We start from the raw sequence: 21,130 nt of genomic DNA, 5'->3' as shown, positions 1-21,130 counted from the left end.
ACAGCTGCCACGCTATTTACGGAACCAACTGCTTCCAGCTCTGTACTTTACTTAATGGGCCATAAGATTAGGTGCCCGGAGGCAGCTGAAGCAGCTTAACTGTGCGGAGTCCGGGTGTCGGACCCGCACCATTGAGATACTGATGACCTATCTGGTGGATCAGTTGTTTAGTAGTGGACAACCCCTTTAAGCTGAGGGCAGCCAAAGAAATGTTGTATTACACATACCCATGCTAACAAATAAGTGATCATGTAATTCATGGTTTCCCTGAATCCACAAGAGCGTTAGCTGCTCTTTACAGTAATTCTATACTTTGGCCAGTGACCGCAATCACCAGAGTGATGCTTCACATCACTGCTTTCTGAGGCATGTGTATTTCAGGCAGTACACTAGGGCCACATATAGGATATTTCTGAAGACAAAACAACCAGTGTAATAAATGTTGAGTTGCATTTCTCTATTGGCACTTGCCGAGCTACAGAAAAAATGGAAAATGGATTGAATATTTGCAAAATAATTACATTTTCAAATTTCACCACTTCTCTTCATTAATTTCTGTGAAATACCTAAAGAGTTACTAAATGCTGTAATGAATATTTTGAGTGTCGTTTTTTGAAATGGGGTGATTTTTGGGCACCTCAAAGCAACTTCAGAATCACAGTAAATAGGGGCCTAAATGTTTTTTGTTTTTTTTAAAAATGTTTAAATTTGAGACATAACTATTAAAGTTATAAGCCTTATAATGTCCTAAAAAATGTATGCCTACAGTAAAAAAGTAAATGGTATTATTTGTTTACTCATTTGTATGGTATCCTTATCCATTTTGAACCAGTGTATTTAAAATTTGGAAAACAACAAATTTTTCAACGTTTTCTGTAAACTTTAGTTGTTTTTTTATATATATAAAAGCATAAAGCATGTTGACAAAAAAATTGCCAACAAGATAAAGTACAACGTGTCACGGAAAAACAATCTCAGAATAACATGGATAAGTAAAATAATTACAATTCTTTTACCACGTAAAGTGACGCTAGATTTGTAAAATGGGCTGTGTCCTGAAGGTCAAAACAGTCTGCGACCTAAAAGGGGTTTAAAATTTTAAATGTCAACAGAAAACTAGTTATGATCTGATTAGAAAATATAAAGCTAATTTGTATAAATCCCTTTTTTTTATCCTATTTAGGTCACGTGACACATTGTAACAGATTTATTAATGTATTTATGCCAGTATTCTAAAAACTGCAGCATGCCTTAATTATTGCTTTTTGTGGAGATATTTCCTACTCTCTTCTTGACTTCTAACGGAAAAACTTGGCTGAAAAAAATGTAAAAAACAGAGTTACAGGTTTTGCTAGAAGCAGATTTAGGAAATGCTGATCACACTAAGACATTGCGTACTACACATGGTCTTTCTGTGTTTTTAGGCCTGTTTTTTTGCAACATTTAGCCTGTATGGAACTGCTTTTGTGCTACATAAAAAAAGTAGTTATGTAGCTCAGAAAACATTCTAAAATGGAAATATGCTATTTTCCCATTCTTCCCATGTCAAATACGATACACTATAAATAAAATCAGTGTTACTGGAAGATAGCACGGTGATCCATAAGAGCTGTTATTCAGGCTTTGCTGCATTTTTGTAGTTGCCAAAAATGTGAGAAAGTACTTTAAATTATACTTCTATTTCGTTTTCATGAATGATTTACTAAACTTGGAAACATGGAACCATGTAATTGAGGCAGACTTATTAATGTATTTACATTAGTTTTCTGTTGTAAAATTCAATGGAAAAATATGATGTTCAGGCCTAACTCTGTATATACAGAACCCATACACCACTGTTTCTACACACATGACTCATTTTACCAATTACTGTGTCATTTTTCTGATCAGAAACGGGGCAGAAAACAATGCCTGGCCCGACCTGGAGTTTTTTCTAACTCCAGGTCAGATTAATCAATCTAGTATGTACCCTGTTGATGAATCTGACACATTCTACCCCAAATCCCCCCCCCCCCAATTACATGTTTGCCATTTTGTCCATCTGGCTATTTTTAAAACCGTGGGAGGTCTTTATCACTTGACTGTATGTACCTGGCTACTGACATATTCTGATTGTGTGCATGAGACCTAGGATGCATTGCTACGTGAGTGCATCCTAAGTGATCGTTATTTGCAAGCAAAGGAATAATTTGAAGCTCCTGGGTCCTGTTGTTATGTCTATTCCTGGGTCCACCATCTAGCCTTCACACCACCTAGCCTGTCAGCAGACACAGACCTACAAGATTATTATTGGAAACCCTGCAAATACTCAAAATTATTATTGGAATGCTCATACTTGTACAACACCCAGCAGGGGTTACTCCATGCTAAAGAGGTTTGGAATTACTGCCCCAGTTTATTAGAATGAGTACACCAATGGTGAACCTACCTTTAAGTGCCTAAAACCTATATATATATATACAACGTTCAGCCATGATAATAAAAATACCTGCCTATTGTCTAGGTCCCCCTTGTGCCGCCAAAACAGCTCTAAACTGTCTAGACATGGACTACACAAGACAAGTTAGCAGCAGATCCTTTAAGTCCTGTAAGTTGTGAGGTGGTGCCTGTATGGATCTGAATTATCTTTCCAGTGCAACCCCAAAGATGCTTTACTGGATTGATATCTGGGGAATTTGGAGAGCAAGTCAACATCTTTAACTCTTAGCCATGTTCCTTTAAACTATTCCTAAACAATTTTTGCAGTGTGGCAGGGCACATTATCATGTTGAAAAAGGCCACTGCTATTATGGCATACTGTAGCGCTGAAGGGTATACTTGGTATGGAACAATAATTAGGCAGGTGGTTTGTGTCAATGTAACATCTACATGAATGCCAGGACCCAAGGTTTTCCAGCAGAAGAATGCTCAGAGCACCACACTGCCTCCGCCAGCTTGCCTTCTTCCCATAGTACATTCTGGTGCCATCTCTTCCTTAGGTAAGCGAGGCACCTGGCCATGCAAATAATGTTAAAGACAAACGTGATTCATCAGAACAGGCCACGTTCTTTCATTGCTCCATTGTCCAGTTCAGATGCTCAAGTGCCCTTTGTAGGCACTTTTGGAGGTGAATAGAGGTCAGGATGGGAACTCTGACCGGTCTCCAGCTACACATCCCCAAACGCAACAAGCTGCGATTCACTGTGTGTTCTGACACCTTTCTATGATAGCCAACATTAACTTTTCAGCAATTTGTTCTACAGTGGCTCTTCCAACATGGGCTAGCCTTTGCTTCATACGCAAATCAGTGAGCCTTGGGTTCCCATGACCCTGTTACAAGTCCAAAGGTTGTCCTTCCTTAGGCCAGTTTAGGTAGGTATTAACCAATGCATATCGAGAACACCCAACAAGACCTGACGTTTTGGCGATGCTCTGACCCAGTCGTCTAGCTTTCTCAATTTGAGATGCAGCTGCTTTGTATTCTGTGTACAGAGCAGCTATATATATTGCGCTGAAGCCTATATCCGTCAGGTCAGCGGGACTGACGGGTTCAGTGTTCATAACTTTGATGTGATCGATAACAGGTGGACGGATTCAGGTCTCAGCGCACGATACAGCTGCTCCATATACAGGATACAAAGCAGCTGTATCTCAAAAAGTAAAAATTATTTGTAAGGGCCTGTTCACATCAACGTTCATTTTCCGTTGATGGTTTCCGTCAGACCTTTCAGTCGGAGGAAGCCATCAATGGAAAGGCAAACGGAAACCATAGCTTCCGTTTGCATTACCATTGATTTCAATGGTAACTTTTCCGTTGCTTATGGTTTCCGTTTGTCTCCGTTCCGTAAAGTTTCTTTTTTTTTTACGTAAACAATAGCGCAGTCGACTACGCTATTGTTTCCGACAAAAATGGAAACCTTACAGAACGGAGACAAACGGAAACTATTATCAATAAAAGCAATACTATTGAAATCAATGGTAATTCAAATGGAAGCTACAGTATGGTTTCTGTTGATGGGTTCCTCTGACAGAAAAGTCTGACGGAAGCAGAACGCCGATGTGTACACACCCTAATAAAAAGTAATCAGAAATTTGCACCAAACACACTCATACACATTTTTATTTTAAAAAAAAAGCCATACAAACTTTTCAAAGGTGTATATAGCCTTTAATGTTATGACTGATCAGTGTGCATGTGCATATATATATATATATATACATATATATATATATATATATATATATATATATATATATATATATATATATATATATATATATATATATATATATATATATATATATAGTTAGTTAGTTAGCAGAATCTGGGTTGTTTTATGTAGCTCCTGTTATGATCAAAGGGATCAGCTGAGTAAATAGCATACAATTTACAGTAAAATGACACACAAAGCTGTACCTGTTATACACAGATACGGCATTGTTTTACTTATTTAAAAATATTAGTGCATGAATGCTTCTTTAAAACCTGCTTGTCTGCTTCTAAAAATGGCTCTCATTTTGGTATATAGCACAAAAAGGTACAAAAATAATATTAGTTCTGCATTCTTTACCTACAATACACTACAGAGTAGAACAATACATCAGTCACTGAACGATTAGGGGCTTTGTGTGCTCAAACCTGCCCAAGTGATTTGTCTAATAGGTACACTAAATATTGAAACTTGCAGTTTATTGTTTTCTAGTCGGTCAATAAATTAAAAACAAATGATTCCACACGTGGAAAATGTTTAGCTTGTTAAGTCATTAATTCTTTAGTACACTCACTCACTCAATCCATTAACCCCTTCCCTCTTTGGCCACTTTTGGCCTTCCTGACAGAGCCACATTTTTAAAATCTGACATGTTTCACTTGGTAATAACTTCGGAATGCTTTTACCTATCCAAGCGATTCTGAGATTGTTTTTTCGTGACACATTGGACTTTATGTTACTGGCAAAATTTGCTCGATACATTCAGTATTTAATTGTGAAAAACACCAAAATTTAGTGAAAAATTTACAAAAATTAGCATTTTTTGAAATTTAAATGTATATGCTTATAAGACAGGCAGTTATACCACACAACATTTTTGCTAATTATCATCCCTCATACGTCTACTTTAGATTGACATCGTTTTTTGAACATCCTTTAATGTTTCTAGGATGTTACCAGGCTTAGAACTTTAGCAGCAATTTCTCACATTTTCAAGAAAATTTCAAATTGCTATTTTTTCACAGACCAGTTCAGTTGTGAAGTGGCTTTGAGGGTCTTATATATTAGAAACCCCCAATAAATCACCCCGTTTTAAAAACTTCACCCCTCAAAGTATTCAAGACAGCATTAGAAAGTTTCTTAACCTTTAGACGTTTCACAGGAATTAAAGCAAAATAGAGGTGAAATTTACAAATTTCATTTGTTTTTGCAGAAATTCATTTTTAATCCATTCTTCTTGTAACACAGAACGTTTTACCAGAGAAACACAACTCAATATTTATTGCCCAGTCTCTGCAGTTTTTAGAAATATCCCACATGTGGTCCTAGTTTGCTTGGACTGAAGCACAGGCCTCAGAGGCAAAGGATCACCTAGAGGATTTTGGGGCCTTGTTTTTATTAGAATATATTTTAGGCACGTTTGAAGGGCTCTTGCGGTGCCAAAAGAGGGGAAATCCCCCAAAAGTGACCCCATCTGGGAAACTACACACCTCAACGAAATTATTTAGTGGTATAGTGGGCATTTTGACCCCACAAGTTTATTGCAGAAACTATTGGAAGCAGGCCGTCAAAGAAAGTGTAGGTTTAGCTAATTTTTTTAAAATTTCCACAAGGACTAAAGGAGAAAAAGCACCGCAACATTTGTAAAGCAATTTCTTCCGAGTAAAACAATATTCCATATGTGGTCGTAAACGGCTTAGAAGGCAAAGAGAGCTATTTGGCTTTTGGAGCTCAAATTTAGCAGGAATGGTTTGCGGAGGTCATGTCGCATTTGCAAAGCCCCTGAGGGGACAAAACAGGGGAAACCCCCCACAAGAGACCCCATTTTGGAAACTGCACCCATTGAGGAAATTATCTAGATGTATAGTGAGCATTTTGACCGCACAGGTTATTTGGAGAAATTATTGGAATTAGGCCGTGAAAACTAAAATCAAAATTTTTTCAAAGAAAATGTAGGTTTAGCTAATTTTTTTTCACTTCCACAAGGACTAAAGGGGGAAAAGAATTACAAAATTTGTAAAGCAATGTCTCCCCAGTAAAACAATACCCCACATGTGGTCATAAACGGCTATTTGGACACACGGCAGGGTTCAGAAGGGTAAGAGCGCTACTTGGCTTTTAGAGATCACATTTAGCAGGAATAGTTTGCAGAGGCTATGTCGCATTTGCAAAGCCCCTGAGGGGACAAAACAATGAAAATGCACAAAAAGTGACTCCATTTAGGAAACTACACCCTTTGAGGAATTAATCTAGGGGTGTAGTGAGCATTTTGACCAGACAGGTGTTATTAGAATTGGGCAGTGAAAATAAAAACAATCCCTTTTCATCAATAAGACGTAGCTTTAGCTCAAAATTTTTCATTTTCTCAACAAATAAAGGAAAAAAAGAACCCCAGCATTTGTAAAGCAACTTCTCCCGAGTACGGCAGACAGCAGGGCTCAGAAGGGAAGGAGAGGCATTTGGCTTTTGAAGTGCAGATTTTGCTGGATTGGTTTCTGGTCGCAATGTTGCATTTGCAAAGCCCATGTGGGACCAAAACAGTGGAAACCCCCTAGAAGTGACACCATTTTGGAAACTACACCCCTCAAGAAATTCACCTAGGGGTGTAGTGGGCATGTTAACCCCGCCGGTGTTATACAGAAATTAGTGTGCACTCGATGTTGCAGGATGAAAATGGGATTTCTTCCATAGATATGCCAATATGTGGTGCCCAGCTTGTGCCACCATAACAACACAGCTCTCTAATTATTTTGCTGTGTTTCCAGATTTTAGAAACACCCTACATGTGACCCTAATCTTTTGCCTGAACCTTTGACAGGGCCCAGGAGTGAAAGACTACCATTTAAAATTGAGGCCTAATTTGGCGATTTACAAAGTATTGGTTCACAATTGTAGAGGCTCTGATGTGAAATAATAAAAGAAAGCCCTGAGAAGTGACCCTATTTGGGAAACTACACCCCTAAAGGCATTTATTAAAGGGTGTAGAGAGCATTTTCACCTTACTGGACTTTTCCATAAATGATTGCTCTGCGGATGGTGCAAAGTAAAAATTGTAGGGCTCAGAGGGGAGGGAGCATCATTTGGCTTTTGGAGTGTGGATTTGCTTGGTAGTAATTTTGTTTGAGTATTGCTGGTGTTTCCGATTATAATGTGGGGGCATATGTAAGCTGGGCAGAGTACATCAGGGGCATAGTCAGGTGGTATAATAATTTGGTTAAAAAAAATTGTAAAATAATCCATAGATGTGTGTTACGCTGTGAAGCATTCCTTTCTGCACAGGCCAGTGTTGCACTGATAAATTCTTTATCCCCCTTCTGGTCCACACTTCGCACCTTTGCAGTTTGGGGCATTTTGCTGGGAAGTGTTGTCCTGGTATAATACGGGCACCCTCGCTTCCAGCAGATATGTTTGGGCCCTCCCCTTCCTGGTTCCCTAATTTTAGTGCCTTGATAATTCGCCTCTTGAAACAGAAGAAATGTTCCCCTCGGGCCTGCACAACTGCATATTTTTTATTTCCTGACTTATTGAAGCCTTATCCAATTTTAGTTTTTCATAGACATAGTGGTATGAGGGCTGTTTTTTTGCGGGACGAGCTTTAGTTTTTATTGGTACCATTTTGGGGTACATGCGACTTTTTGATCACTTTTTATCCTATTTTTTGGGAGGCAAGGTGACTAAAAAACTGCAATTCTGGCATCTTTTTTTTTTTTTTTATACAGTGTCCACCATGCGTTATAAATTACATGTTAACTTCATTCTGCGGGTCAGTACGATTCCGGCGAAACCTTATTTATATCAAATGTTTTACAACTTTTTGCACAATAAAATTACTTTTGTAATAAGAATGTCTTTTTTCTGTCGCCAAGTTTTGAGAACCATAACGTTTTAATTTTTTCGTCGACGGAGCATATGAGGGCTTGTTTTTTGCGAGACGAGCTATAGTTTACATAGGTACCATTTTTGGATACATGCGACTTTTCGATCACTTTTTATTCCAATATTTGTAGGGCCAAGAGCCAAAAAAGAGAAATTCTGGTATAGTTTTTTAAGGTTTTTTTTTTACGCCATTCACCGCGTGGAATAAATAACTAAATATTTTTATAGTTCAGGCCGTTGCGGACACGGCGATACGAAATATGTATGGTTTGTTTATTTTTTTCATTAATAAAGGACTTGATAAGTGAAAAGGGCGATTGTATTTTATGTTATTACTTGAAACTTTTATTATATGTTTTAAAACTTTTTTTTTACACTTTTTTTCAAGTCCCACTAGGGGACTTGAAGGTCCAACTGTGAGATTTATTTTTTTCTAATACGTTGCGCTACCTATGTAGTGCAATGTATTAGATCTGTCAGTCATTCACTGACAGCAAGCCGATTAGGCTTCGCCCCCCGGTGGGGCCTAATCGGCTTCCGTAATGGCAGAGCAGGAGGCCATTGTTAGGTCTCCTGTTGTCATAGCAGCTGTCGCCAGCCCTGATTGCATGGCAGGGCTGGCGATCTGCAAGCAACCTCTAAGATGCAACGATCACTTCCGATCGCTTTATCTAAGGGGTTGATGGCAGGGATCGTAGCTAGCTCCGGTTCCTTCCATTACAGGTGGATGTCAGCTGTAACATACAGCTGACATCCACCACTGATGACGCCTGGCTCAGCTGATGACGCCGGCTCAGCTTCTGAGCCGGCGCCATCTTGCCGTCGGCGACGGAAGCCTTTCAGGCTCCGCCTCCAGGTGGGTCCTGGAAGGCTTCCATGCTAGGCATACCGGGAGGCCAGTATTAGGCCTCCGGTTACCATTGCAGCCACCGGGACCCCCAATTTAATTGCAGGGGATCCGATGAGCTGCAAACATTTTAAATGCAGCAATCGCTTTTGACAGCTGCATTTAAGGGGTTAATGGCGGGGATCGAAGCAAACTTCAGTCCTCTACATTACCTCAGGGTGTCAGCTATAAGATGCAGCCGACACTCGTGGATAGTGGCACCGACTCAGCTTCTGAGCTGGTGTCCACCATTTGTCGTACGGCTAGCTTTCCATGACGTATCCATAGGACAATTGTTGGGAAGGGCTTAAAGGGGTTTTGCAAGCTTATGAAAAAAACGGAAAAGTTCCTATATGCATCTGAATGCACAAATGACGCTAGTCAGAAGTAGTTATTTTTAATTTTTATTGTTTTTCCCAGCTTTGTACATCATCTCTGTTTTGATACTATGATGGCTTACTGTTTGTGGGATTACCATGTAAAGGACTACAGGTCCTATGATTCCCCTCACAGACATTAGGGGGACTATATCAACAGGATTACATGTAAAAAAGCTTTTAGAGCACGCCACAGTTGCACAAAAATGTGTGTCATTTTAGGGGGCGGTGCTTCCACCGAAATAATTGATTTATCATAATGTACGCTAGAAACTGGCGTAAGTTATGTTGGAAATCTTTATCTGCTAATAGCAGGCGTAGATTTGGAATTTTGTCGCATGGACAGCTAATGATGCACCAAATATATTAAGAGGTGTGAACCTATTTCCGCTGATGTACATTAGCTTAAAACTGTCGTTTGACACACCAGTCTGTATATATTTCCCCCATTGCCTCTATTTACAGCTACCTGCTGCCTCTCTGTTACAAGGTGTAAGGTAGTGCTGTCACTACTGTCTGTCTTTACACACAATGCAGATCTGCTACTGAGACACTGTTCTGCTGCTCACCAACACTAACCCTATCTGCTGCCCATTATGAGAAACACAATTCCTCCAAAGATAATGAGGGAGAGCATGGAGCAGTGGAAATAAAAGGCATGTGATGTGTGAAGTCCCTACTACTGGGAGAGGGGAGATAACCACTTGTTCAGTGTATGGGTACCCCTTCAATTTGTTCTTATGCCATACTGCCTTTATTAAAGGATTTTTACCATAACCAATATTTATCACCTATCCACAGGATAGGTGATAAATATCTGATCGGCGGGGGTCCAACCGATGGGACCCTAACCGATCACGAGAATGGTACCGGGGTAATAATTGGGGATTTTTACTGGGTAACATTAAGCACCGCCTTAGTAATGGACGTCGTCAAACAGACAACTGCCATTATCCAGACGCTAATAAATTATTAAAAAAACACAGAGACACAAGAAAATATTTTTATTGAAATTAAAACTCCTCCACACAACCCTCGTTAATCATTTTTATTTTTTTTTAAAAATGTAGATCTTTGCAGCAGTCCGCCGAATCCACGACGTAGTCCAATAGGTCCCTCGGAACCTGCAAAAAAAATAAATAAAGTTAGCAATATCAAAAATATAAATACTTACTGTATACTCACCTACAGCAGTCTTCTCCCCTGCGCCGCAATAAATACTAGAGTTCAATGAACTGTAGTTTGTAATGTGGCGCACGGGACCTAGAGATGTGCCAGAAATATTAATAGTTATTAATAATTCTGGTGCATCATGGACCTCCCTCCCACAAACCACCCCCACACATGCAGACGCTCTGCAAACACCCCCTCCATGCGCACGCACCCCCCCCACACACACGCACCACCCAACCACACAAGCATTCTGCACACACACACACTTCCCCAGAACGCATGCATACTTTACCTGCTATGCTGCCGGGCTTCAACAAGATGGTGCTGGCTTTCCCCCTACAAACCAGCTTCTACGCTGGTCACTGTGAACTGCGCATGTCACTGCATGTGCAGTTCAGAGTTAGAACGGCAGAAGCTTAGGAGATAGGAACGGCTCCCGCCCCTATATCCTATGCACTGTAGGTGCCGTAGTACATCTGTGTATGTGCCGTGAAGAGACACATGCACAGAAGCAATAAAAAAATGACAGCCCCCATAAAGAAAAAGTGTTAAAAAAAAAAATGTAATGTAAAAAATAAATAAATTAAATATAATATTTAAATAAATAAATAAAAACACATAAAATAATAAAAAAAAGTTTTTATGACACCTTTCCTTTAAAGGTGTTAGCAACTTTCTAATGAAATTTGTAAAACATCCTAAGTTGCTGTGTTTTGACACAGACAACTGTAAATACCCTCATCACTCATGCCTTTGCTTCATTTAAGGATCTCCTTTCTCCCCCAAGAAAGGCTTAGTAAAAAAAGACGAAGCGATTATCCCATCCATAGATTTCAAAGATGGAGGCAGTCAGGTGATTTTGGTCAAGTCACCATCTTCTCTTCTGCGCCGGTGCTGAACACGTTCAACACATGCGCAGATATAGGCAGTTAATATGGACATACGACTGTCCAATTTGCTGTGTTCCTCTCCCACTTTTGCAGCATTCTCTACTAAGTTATAAGGCATTAGTGCATAAAAGAAAGATTTTAATTAAAATGAATAAGGATTTACGGTACTGTGTCCTTCATCGGTCATCATTACTACATTTTAGTCAATTGGCAACCACTATTATTTTATTACAGTTTTATGTTAATTAACACGGATGTGTCATGAAAACATAGTATGTGTGAAAGTACCTCTGTAGTGCTTGCATATGGTTACATTTAAAAAATGTGACACAGAATTTACATTTGTAATAAATACATTGCCAAAATAGAGTTGTGGCAATCTGCTACCTGTATAAGAACAACTGAATATTTATGAAAAGTTCTCTCACTATTCACACCAGCAGTGGCGGATTAAGTAGACCATGGGCCCTGGGCTGTTACCCAAACTTGGGCCCCCCTTCCTCACCGCCGCCCTGCCGCACCGTAACTATTTTTAACACTACTTTTTGGGGCAAGCATTAACAGTGTTACGATTTCCCTTGTCACAGGGCTGTGTCCCTACATACTGACAGTATCACACTGTGCTAGGACACATCCTCCTGACAAGGGGAATTGTCTATCAGTCCTGGACTGCAGAAAGACTTTTTGTGAAATACAAGGAATTCCTATAATAAACATGTCAGGAGAGGTGACAGATTCTCTATAAATCTAGTGACTCACAGGTGACGACGTAGTTTTTTTCCTCTTCTCCATCCAGTCCAGACTTCATGACGACTTTTCCCGGCCATGACCCATTTCTGCAGAATTTGCCACTCAGATGTCTTTGGCTCCTCACTTTTCCAACATTTCCACACCTATAAACAAAGATAATATTATCATGGTGCCACACACTGTGCCCCTAAATATAATAGCACCAAACACTGCGCCCCTGAATAAAATAGTACAAACACTGTGCCCCTAAATATTATAGCACTATAGACTGCGCCCCTGAATATAATTGTGCCAAACACTGTAGATAGCACCACACACAGCCCCCTGTAAATAGCGCTACACAGTCCTCCCCCTCTGTAAATAGCGTCACATAGCCCTCCCCCTCTTGTATATAGTGCTACACAGCAATCCCCCTTAGATATAGTGATACACAGCGCTCCCTTCTATATAGTGCTATACAACAATCCCCCCTTGTGTATTGTGCTACACAGCGTCTCCCCCCTTGGACCTGCAGCTCTTGTAATTGCTCAGTATAATGTCCCCCATAGCTGCCCCCACAGTATATTGCCACCCATAGCTGCCCCCACAGTATAATGCCCCATAGATGTGACACAGTATAATGCCCCCATAACTGCGACACAGTATAATGCCCCCATAACTGCGACACAGTATAATGCCCCCATAACTGCGACACAGTATAATGCCTCCATAACTGCGACACAGTATAATGCCCCATAGCTGACGCAGTATAATGCCCCATAGCTGACGCAGCATAATGCCCCATAGCTGACACAGTATAATGCCCCATAGCTGACGCAGTATAATGCCCCATAGCTGACGCAGCATAATGCCCCATAGCTGACGCAGTATAATGCCCCATAGCTGACGCAGCATAATGCCCCATAGCTGACGCAGCATAATGCCCCATAGCTGACGCAGCATAATGCCCCATAGCTGACGCAGCATAATGCCCCATAGCTGACACAGCATAATGCCCCATAGCTGACACAGCATAATGCCCCATAGCTGACATAGCATAATGCCCCATAGCTGACACAGCATAATGCCCCATAGCTGACACAGCATAATGCCCCATAGCTGACACAGTATAATGCCCCATAGCTGATGCAGCATAATGCCCCATAGCTGACACAGCATAATGCCCCATAGCTGACACAGTATAATGCCCCATAGCTGACGCAGCATAATGCCCCATAGCTGACACAGTATAATGCCCCATAGCTGACACAGTATAATGCCCCATAGCTGACGCAGCATAATGCCCCATAGCTGACACAGCATAATGCCCCATAGCTGACACAGTATAATGCCCCATAGCTGACGCAGCATAATGCCCCATAGCTGACACAGCATAATGCCCCATAGCTGACACAGTATAATGCCCCATAGCTGACGCAGCATAATGCCCCATAGCTGACACAGTATAATGCCCCATAGCTGACACAGTATAATGCCCCATAGCTGACGCAGCATAATGCCCCATAGCTGACACGGTATAATGCCCCATAGCTGACGCAGCATAATGCCCCATAGCTGACACAGTATAATGCCCCATAGCTGACACAGTATAATGCCCCATAGAGGTGACACAGTATAATGCCCCATAGCTGACACAGCATAATACCCCATAGCTGACACAGTATAATGCCCCATAGCTGACACAGCATAATGCCCCATAGCTGACACAGTATAATGCCCCATAGCTGACATAGTATAATGCCCCATAGAGGTGACACAGTATAATGCCCCATAGCTGACACAGTATAATGCCCCATAGCTGACACAGTATAATGCCCCATAGCTGACACAGTATAATGCCCCATAGCTGACACAGTATAATGCCCCATATGTACGTACCTAATAAAAAAAGAAAACATAATTGCTTACCTATCCCGGTTCCCACGTGGGGGATGCGATGCTTCTCCTCCTCTGCACTGTGCTGTGCTGTGCTGTGAGTGACTCCGTGCAGACAGGCGCGATGACGTCACTACATCGCGCCTGCCTGCACCGAGCCGCTCACGGCAGAGTGAATGCTGGAGCGAGGCTCCAGCATTCAACCCAACTGAATCTGCGTCCTGCGGATGCAGATTCAGTCGGAAGCAGGCAGCGCGGTAGCGCTGCATAGTTTTTTAAGTTTGCGTGCGGTTCGGGCCGCGATGGGCCCCCTGGCAGCCTCGGGCCGCGATGGGCCCCCTGGCAGCCTCGGGCCCCGATGGGCCCCCTGGCAGCCTCGGGCCCCGGGCGACCACCCGAAACGCCCACATTATAATCCGCCATTGCACACCAGGGCTCTTTTTTCCACATAGTGGTACTTTGTGCTCAGACATATAGTATTTCACCTATTGCCAAAAAGAGAAAGATGGTGGCAAAAGAATGTATGCAGAATCAACCCATATTTTATATGCTTAAAAAAGAGTTTTTGAATGATCTAACATGTAGCACAATATATTATAATACATGTCAATGGAAATTTCACAAATAATATTTGTATAAACATCCCTTTCTGATGACAGAACCTGACGATTATACAGAGATTAATGGCTCTACATAGACACCACTCATCTCTTTCTGTAGAGGCACTTGTACTTGTTCTACTGTGTTTTTGTAGGAACCTTCTTCTCCCATGCCAAATACTGAGAATTATGTGTGCTATCTCTTTAGCAACTGCAATGTGTATAATGCTAGGAATAGACCAAGACTATTTTTCTGTAGTGAGCGATAAGTTGCTGTCCACAGGAATGCATTAGGCTGGGTTTACATGGTGTATTTTTGTTGCATTTTTAGCACGCGTTTTTTGTTTTGGTAGATAAACTTCAATGTCTCTCAATGGGAGTTGTTCAACCAAAACACTAAAACGCATGCTAAAAATGCAAAAAAAAAGCACCATGTGAACCCAGCCTTAGTCTCTATTCACACAACAGGGTCCGAGTGTCGGCTAATAAAAACTGCAGTTTTGGTCCGTTTTTCTCGGCCGCTTTGCATCCGTTTTGAATCTGTTCTGTTCCGGGCTGTGTTTCCGTTTTTAATGGACGATTTTGACACAACTTGCATCAGTTTTTTTCCCTGTTCGTTTTAAAAATGGATGAATTTCATTTGTCAATTTTTTTTGCCACACACTTTTATACGGTCAACTGCTAATTTTCTTAGAATTTACAGTAGAGGGTACATTATCCCATATATAAAATACGGCTATTGTAAGAAATCTAGTAGAGAATGATACAGAATATTTTCCAGACGTATAAGCCTGTCCACTCAATATTAATGCTTGTTTTATAGGTGGTTCTTCCATGATATCAAGCGTTCAGAGGCAGAAAAGCAGCTGATCCTACCAGGCAATCAGTCCGGCTCTTTTATAATCCGAGAAAGTGAGAGTCAAAAAGGGGATTACTCTCTTTCTGGTATGTACATCACATTTATATTTTGACATTTTTTCATTCATATATGCTGCATGAATATATTTATATATTGTATTAAAATCAACGTTTGGCATTCTTCATAGTGTAAAAGTACTGCACATATGTTTCATTGGGTATACAGTCAAAAAAATCACTCCTTTTACCCCTCAGTTATGTAAATGTGTAGTAATAGTTGCAAAGTAATAGCTTTATATACTGTACATACCCACTATGTTTATAGCATAGTAACATAGTAAGGTTTAAAAAAGGAGAACAAAATAGGCGCTCCTCTAAGTTAATAATGCAAGGCTTTGTAGCGTAAAACAAAAAAGGATATTGGTGATACACTCACCTATTTGTGTTGTGGAAGATGGCCGTCACAACTCGGGGCAACTCAATTGTAAAGCGTATTGATTACTGCAATCGAAAGAATCCACAGTGTGCGGAGCCTCAGGAGTGGAACATCGGGTGTGCCACTTGAGCCCGTGATGAATCTGGTTTAAGAAGGGGAAAAAAAACAATTCCTACGATAGGCGCTCCTGTGTCCGTGATGTATATCTGGATGCTTCAAGTAAGTGAAGACGACTAATGTGAGAAAAAAATGCAATGTTTTTTCCTATTGGTAAAACCCCATAGTCATAGGGAGTAAAAATAATAAAAAGTGAAAGCAATGCAACACGTTTCGACCCTGAACTAGGATCTTTATCAGGCATCTTCATGTAGCATAAAGTCTCACTGCTCTTACAGTAAAGAATCCACTACTATGTTTCTGTAGAAACCTTTTTTTCTCTAGACGTAGAGGATGCCCCCTTGTTATAGTTAAAGTCCAGGGTATAGACAGATCTCTGTATTGACCTTTCATGTATATTTATACATAGTTATTTAGTTGTCGCTAAGATGTCCTTTGTCCAAATAAATTACCCCAATTTTGATAATATTTCCGGGTACTTCCATCCACCCATTCCATCTGTTACTTTGGTTGTCCAATTTTGAACTCAAGACAGATCTGCTATGTCTTTTTTTGTGCGTTGGTGCTCAAAACTGTGCAATATTCCATATATGGTCTGACTAGTGTTTTGTAAAGCGGTAGAACTTTATTTTCATCATGTGCATCCAGGCCTCTTTTGATCTTATTTGCCTAGGCAGTCACTGCGTGCCACTGGTTGCTACAGTCAGATAGTATTTGTTCAGAGCTGTGTAGGTAACATAACTGCATCAATAGAAGAATTTTTCAGTTTCGAGATTAATGGGGAAAAAAATAAAGCTTTGAACACCTTTTGTTTATTATCGCCTGCTAGGTTTATTAACACCTCTTAGTACTGCTCTCATCTTCTGGTTTGCACAGTCATGGCTTCCCCCTGTAGTCCATGCAGATGACTGTGCGGTTGCCAGTAGAAAAGGGGTTTTGGAGATAAGTTAAAGGGGTTATCCCATCAGAGACATTTATGACATATCCACACGATATGTCATGAATGTCAGATAGATGCGTGTCCCACCACTGGGACCCGCACCTGTCTCTAGTATGGGGCCCCTAAACTCTGTTCTACCACTCTGTGTTGTGGCTGAAGCATGTGATTTCCGACCATGAATTACGGAAATAGCGTAGCTCGCTGAGCTATGCTGTTTCCGTAAGACCCATACAACTGAATGGTAGTTACAGAAACAGCGTAGCTCGCATGCTATGCTGTTTCCGGAACTGCCATTCACTACTATGGGAGTTACGGAAACAGTGTAGCTTAGTGAGCTATGCTGTTTCCGTAATTTATGGTCGGAAACGATTCAGCACAACACAGCAGTAGAACGGAGTTTAGGGGGCCCCGTTCTAGAGATAGGTGCTGGGCCCAGAGGTGGATATGTCAAAAATGTCTCTGATGGGAAAACCCCTTTAAGGTGCAAACACCCCAAAGCAGAATGCAAAGTACACACGTTCTATTAGTACGTGTAGGTCTAATGCTATTGTTGACTTAACTTTTTTTCACATAGTTCACTAGTCAAAAACTTTTGACTGAGGAACCTATTTAAGCATGGACTAGTTCATTATTAGCATTTTTATATCTTGTTCTAAGTAATTTCCTTTGGACATTCAAAAAAAAAATAAATAAATAAATAAATGGAATGATCATTTGTGTTTTTCTCATTACTTGCAATGTAATAAATCTTCCATTTGGTAAAAACTGTTTAAATAGCGATTATACAAATCTATTCTCAAGCTGTTCTAAGTTGCCAGTTTACTTTACTAATTACCAGCAGTAAATTGCAAACTGCCAAAGTCAATGAAGATATACTACTGACTGTCTCCAACAATCTGCTAATAATAATAATATGCATCTGTAGACAAATACTTTAAATATGAGGAATAATGTATTATAGAAAAAGCTTTATTTGAGTAATTAAATTATTCTCATATTGTGTGCAACTGGAATGGAATGTTAAGACTTTGCTAGATTTCACTTATTAATATAATAAATTGCCAGAACATGTTTAGTTAAATCATTGCTACAGCAATATACATTGTATACTATGCATTTTCTACAGGATATGCCATAAATGTCAGAAAAATGTGGGACCCACCTCTGGGACCCGCACCTATTTATTTTATTTCTTTTTTTAAAAAGTCAAATTTTATTGAAAACATAAGGATGGCAACATAGGTACTACAAAAAGCAAAAGCATATCATATGCATAAAGGTAATGGTGTACATACCCTTAGATGTAGCATTTTAGATCTATAACATAAAGAAAAGAAACACAGAACAATACAGCTTTCCATTGTTTCACAAAAGAAAAAAAAGGAGAATGGTCAATGAAATGCATTATACAAGAGGTGTTCAGCGAAGGAGCAGGTAAGTCACAGGAGACACTCCACAAGCAGCAATGTAGTTTAGGAAGTGTGTGGATTGGCTATCCAGGGTTGCCAGATTTTCATAAACGTATCCCGGCAATCACATTCTTCGTAGGTAAGTTTGAAAAGAGGGAGGTTGGAATTAATCAGTGCAGTCCACGCTTGTAGCGTAGGGACCTTAGGGTGCTTCCAGTTCAGAAGAATAATCCAATAACAATGTCATAAGAGATCTGGTAGCAACGTTGGGAATAAGGTCTTCCACCAGAAGGAGCAAGCAGACTTTAGGGTCCAATATACGAGGAAGACTTTTGACTCGAGAAACTCTAGGACTTCAGACCAGAAGTCAGATATGATCGAACATACCCAGAACATGTGAAGGAAGGAGCCGTCCTCCCTCTGGCACTGTGGGCATGTGGGAGAAGAAAGCTTCCCCAATCTAAATAGATATTAAGGGACCAGTAAGGGCACCCAGAATTTCCGCATGATCTTTATTAGAAATGGAGGGTGGAGTCTGGGACCATCTATCTAAAGCTCTGTCAGTTTTATTGGTAGAGACCCGTAACAATTGTTTATAGGGTGTGCATAGCGGCTTGGTTAGTGTCTCCTGCGCCACCCAGTCCTCCACCGGAGATGTACAAAACCTTAGATCATAACCTGCAAATTATGACCAGAGGGCATGTCTAAGCTGAAATTATCGGTGGGATCTGATGCTTTATACTGAGTTGTGTAAAATTGCCAATCCTATTCTCTATCACGACATCCTCCAAAGTCAGTATGCCCAAGCCTGCCCACGTAAAGGGATTTGAGAGCCTTCAGATGTGGGCCAGAAGTGGGCTACACCAAAGCGGGGTCCTTAGTTCAAAAGAGCAGGAAAGACCTCTGCCACACCTTTAAGGTAGTCTGCATCGGTATTGTGAGTAGGTGACCTGGTGGGGATGCCTGTCGGAATAAAGAGTTGACTAGGGCCTTGTATGACCCCAGTAGGGTTGCCTCAAGATCTGTAGAAAGGTTTAGATGCCTATGGGTAAACCACCACCAGACATACACCAGTTGACTAACCCAAAAATATAGGTATAAGTTCGGTAAAGCCAGACCCCCCTGCTCAGCAGGCAATTGGAGTGTACCAAAGGCAATATGAGGGGTTCCATCTGCCCAAATGAATGACCTGAGATCCTTATCCACCTTCGAGTAAAATGAAAGAGGCAACCAAGCAGGGGAGTTATTAAAGAGGAACAAAAATTTCCAGAGGGACTTCATTTTAAATAGATTGATGCGGCCTGTTCCCGAAAGGGGCAGGTGTCTCCATTTGTCAAAATCCACCTTAAAGGGAAGGTGTCATGAATTTTTATTTTTTTATCATATTGCTTTTAATATGATAATAACATAAATTGTATTTATTTATATTCTCGTGTTCTACTTTTTACTTTTTTCTTATTTTTACTTCTCTATGGGGGCTGCCATTTTTTTTTTTAATCTCTGTATGTGTCGATTAACGACACATACAGAGATGGAATACGGCACATACAACCTCAAAGAGAATGTGAATGGGAGCCGTTCCATTCACTGCAGCATACGCCGTCTGTGTGGGAACGGCGCATGCCCCTCTCCAACACAGACTAAAACGAAGCTCGTTCGCAGGGCGAAATCCGGCGCCATTTTCATGTGGACCGGAAGCCGCTGCCGGACAGTAAGATGACGACTTCCGGCCGCGGCTTCCGGCCATACGTTCAAGGAAGCGAAGGCGCAAGGAATAGGAGCGGAGACAGGAGCAGGTAATTTATGTTTGTGTATGTGATGTGTGTATTATGTTCGTGTATGTTCGTATTATACTGTCTGCTGAGCACTGTATTTAATCCTCCTACACTGTGCAGTCGCTCAGAAAATGGCAGCACACAGTGTAGGAGGTTTGAAGATTCAAACCCCTTCTTCTCCTGGCACTAGCCGGAATAAGGGAGGGGGGATTGTGTGAGGACACTAGAGAGTGTGTCTACCCCAAATTTTCAGCATAAAGCAATGAGGTTGCTTTACCACATTGACCATGCTGCATTTTTGGGAACTGCTCCCTCTAGTGGCCAGCACATGGAAATTTTATAAATTAGAATCTAATTTATAATATTTCCTGACTTGTGAAAAAATGTAAAAAATTAAAACAATATGTAATCACTTAAATAATAATTGTTTAACAAAAAAAATATTCTAGCGACACATTCCCTTTAACGATTTTGCATATACTGTAGACTGTAGATGTATGCAACTGTAAGCCTAGATAGTTGCATACAGTGTGTCTGCAATTAACTACCATAAAAAAAAGCTGCTGTAAGAGTGGAGAAATGTTATCAGGTATAATCACTAAACCAAGATATGTAATATTATCCGCCCATTGTAGGGGTGGAAGAGTGCCCCCCCCCCCGGCTCCCGCATCCACTGCCATTATCAACAATGTAAACCTATCAAATAGTACACGCAAGGCTCGCAGTGATTGACCAGGGTCATTAATAAAAACAAGAGTATCATCAGCGTATAGTGAAACCTTCTCGTCTCTTTCACCTACAGCATATCCCGTTATATCCGGGAAGTTCCTTATGGCTATAGCAAGGGGTTCAATTGCTAATGCAAATAGAGAAGATGACAAGTGAAGGTGACAAATAGAGAAGGTTCCTCGTGCCAGGGCAAATGAGGGGGATATATGGCAGTTGGATTTGACACTCGCTATGGGTTGTGATTGTTACA

General features: G+C 40.7%; 1 protein-coding gene across 1 annotated transcript in view; it reads left to right on the top strand.

Moving 5' to 3' along the window:
* FRK (fyn related Src family tyrosine kinase) overlaps window positions 1–21,130 on the top strand; it is a 124,292-nt gene that overhangs the window by 65,291 nt on the left and 37,871 nt on the right. The window contains exon 2 of the mRNA XM_075864234.1: window positions 15,440–15,561. Coding sequence (XP_075720349.1) covers window positions 15,440–15,561 — 122 coding nt within the window. The remainder of the gene's footprint in view (window positions 1–15,439; window positions 15,562–21,130) is intronic.

The sequence above is a fragment of the Rhinoderma darwinii genome, chromosome 4 (assembly GCF_050947455.1).
Source record: "Rhinoderma darwinii isolate aRhiDar2 chromosome 4, aRhiDar2.hap1, whole genome shotgun sequence".
Lineage (NCBI taxonomy): Eukaryota > Metazoa > Chordata > Amphibia > Anura > Rhinodermatidae > Rhinoderma > Rhinoderma darwinii.
This window is presented reverse-complemented; position numbering and strand designations above follow the sequence as displayed.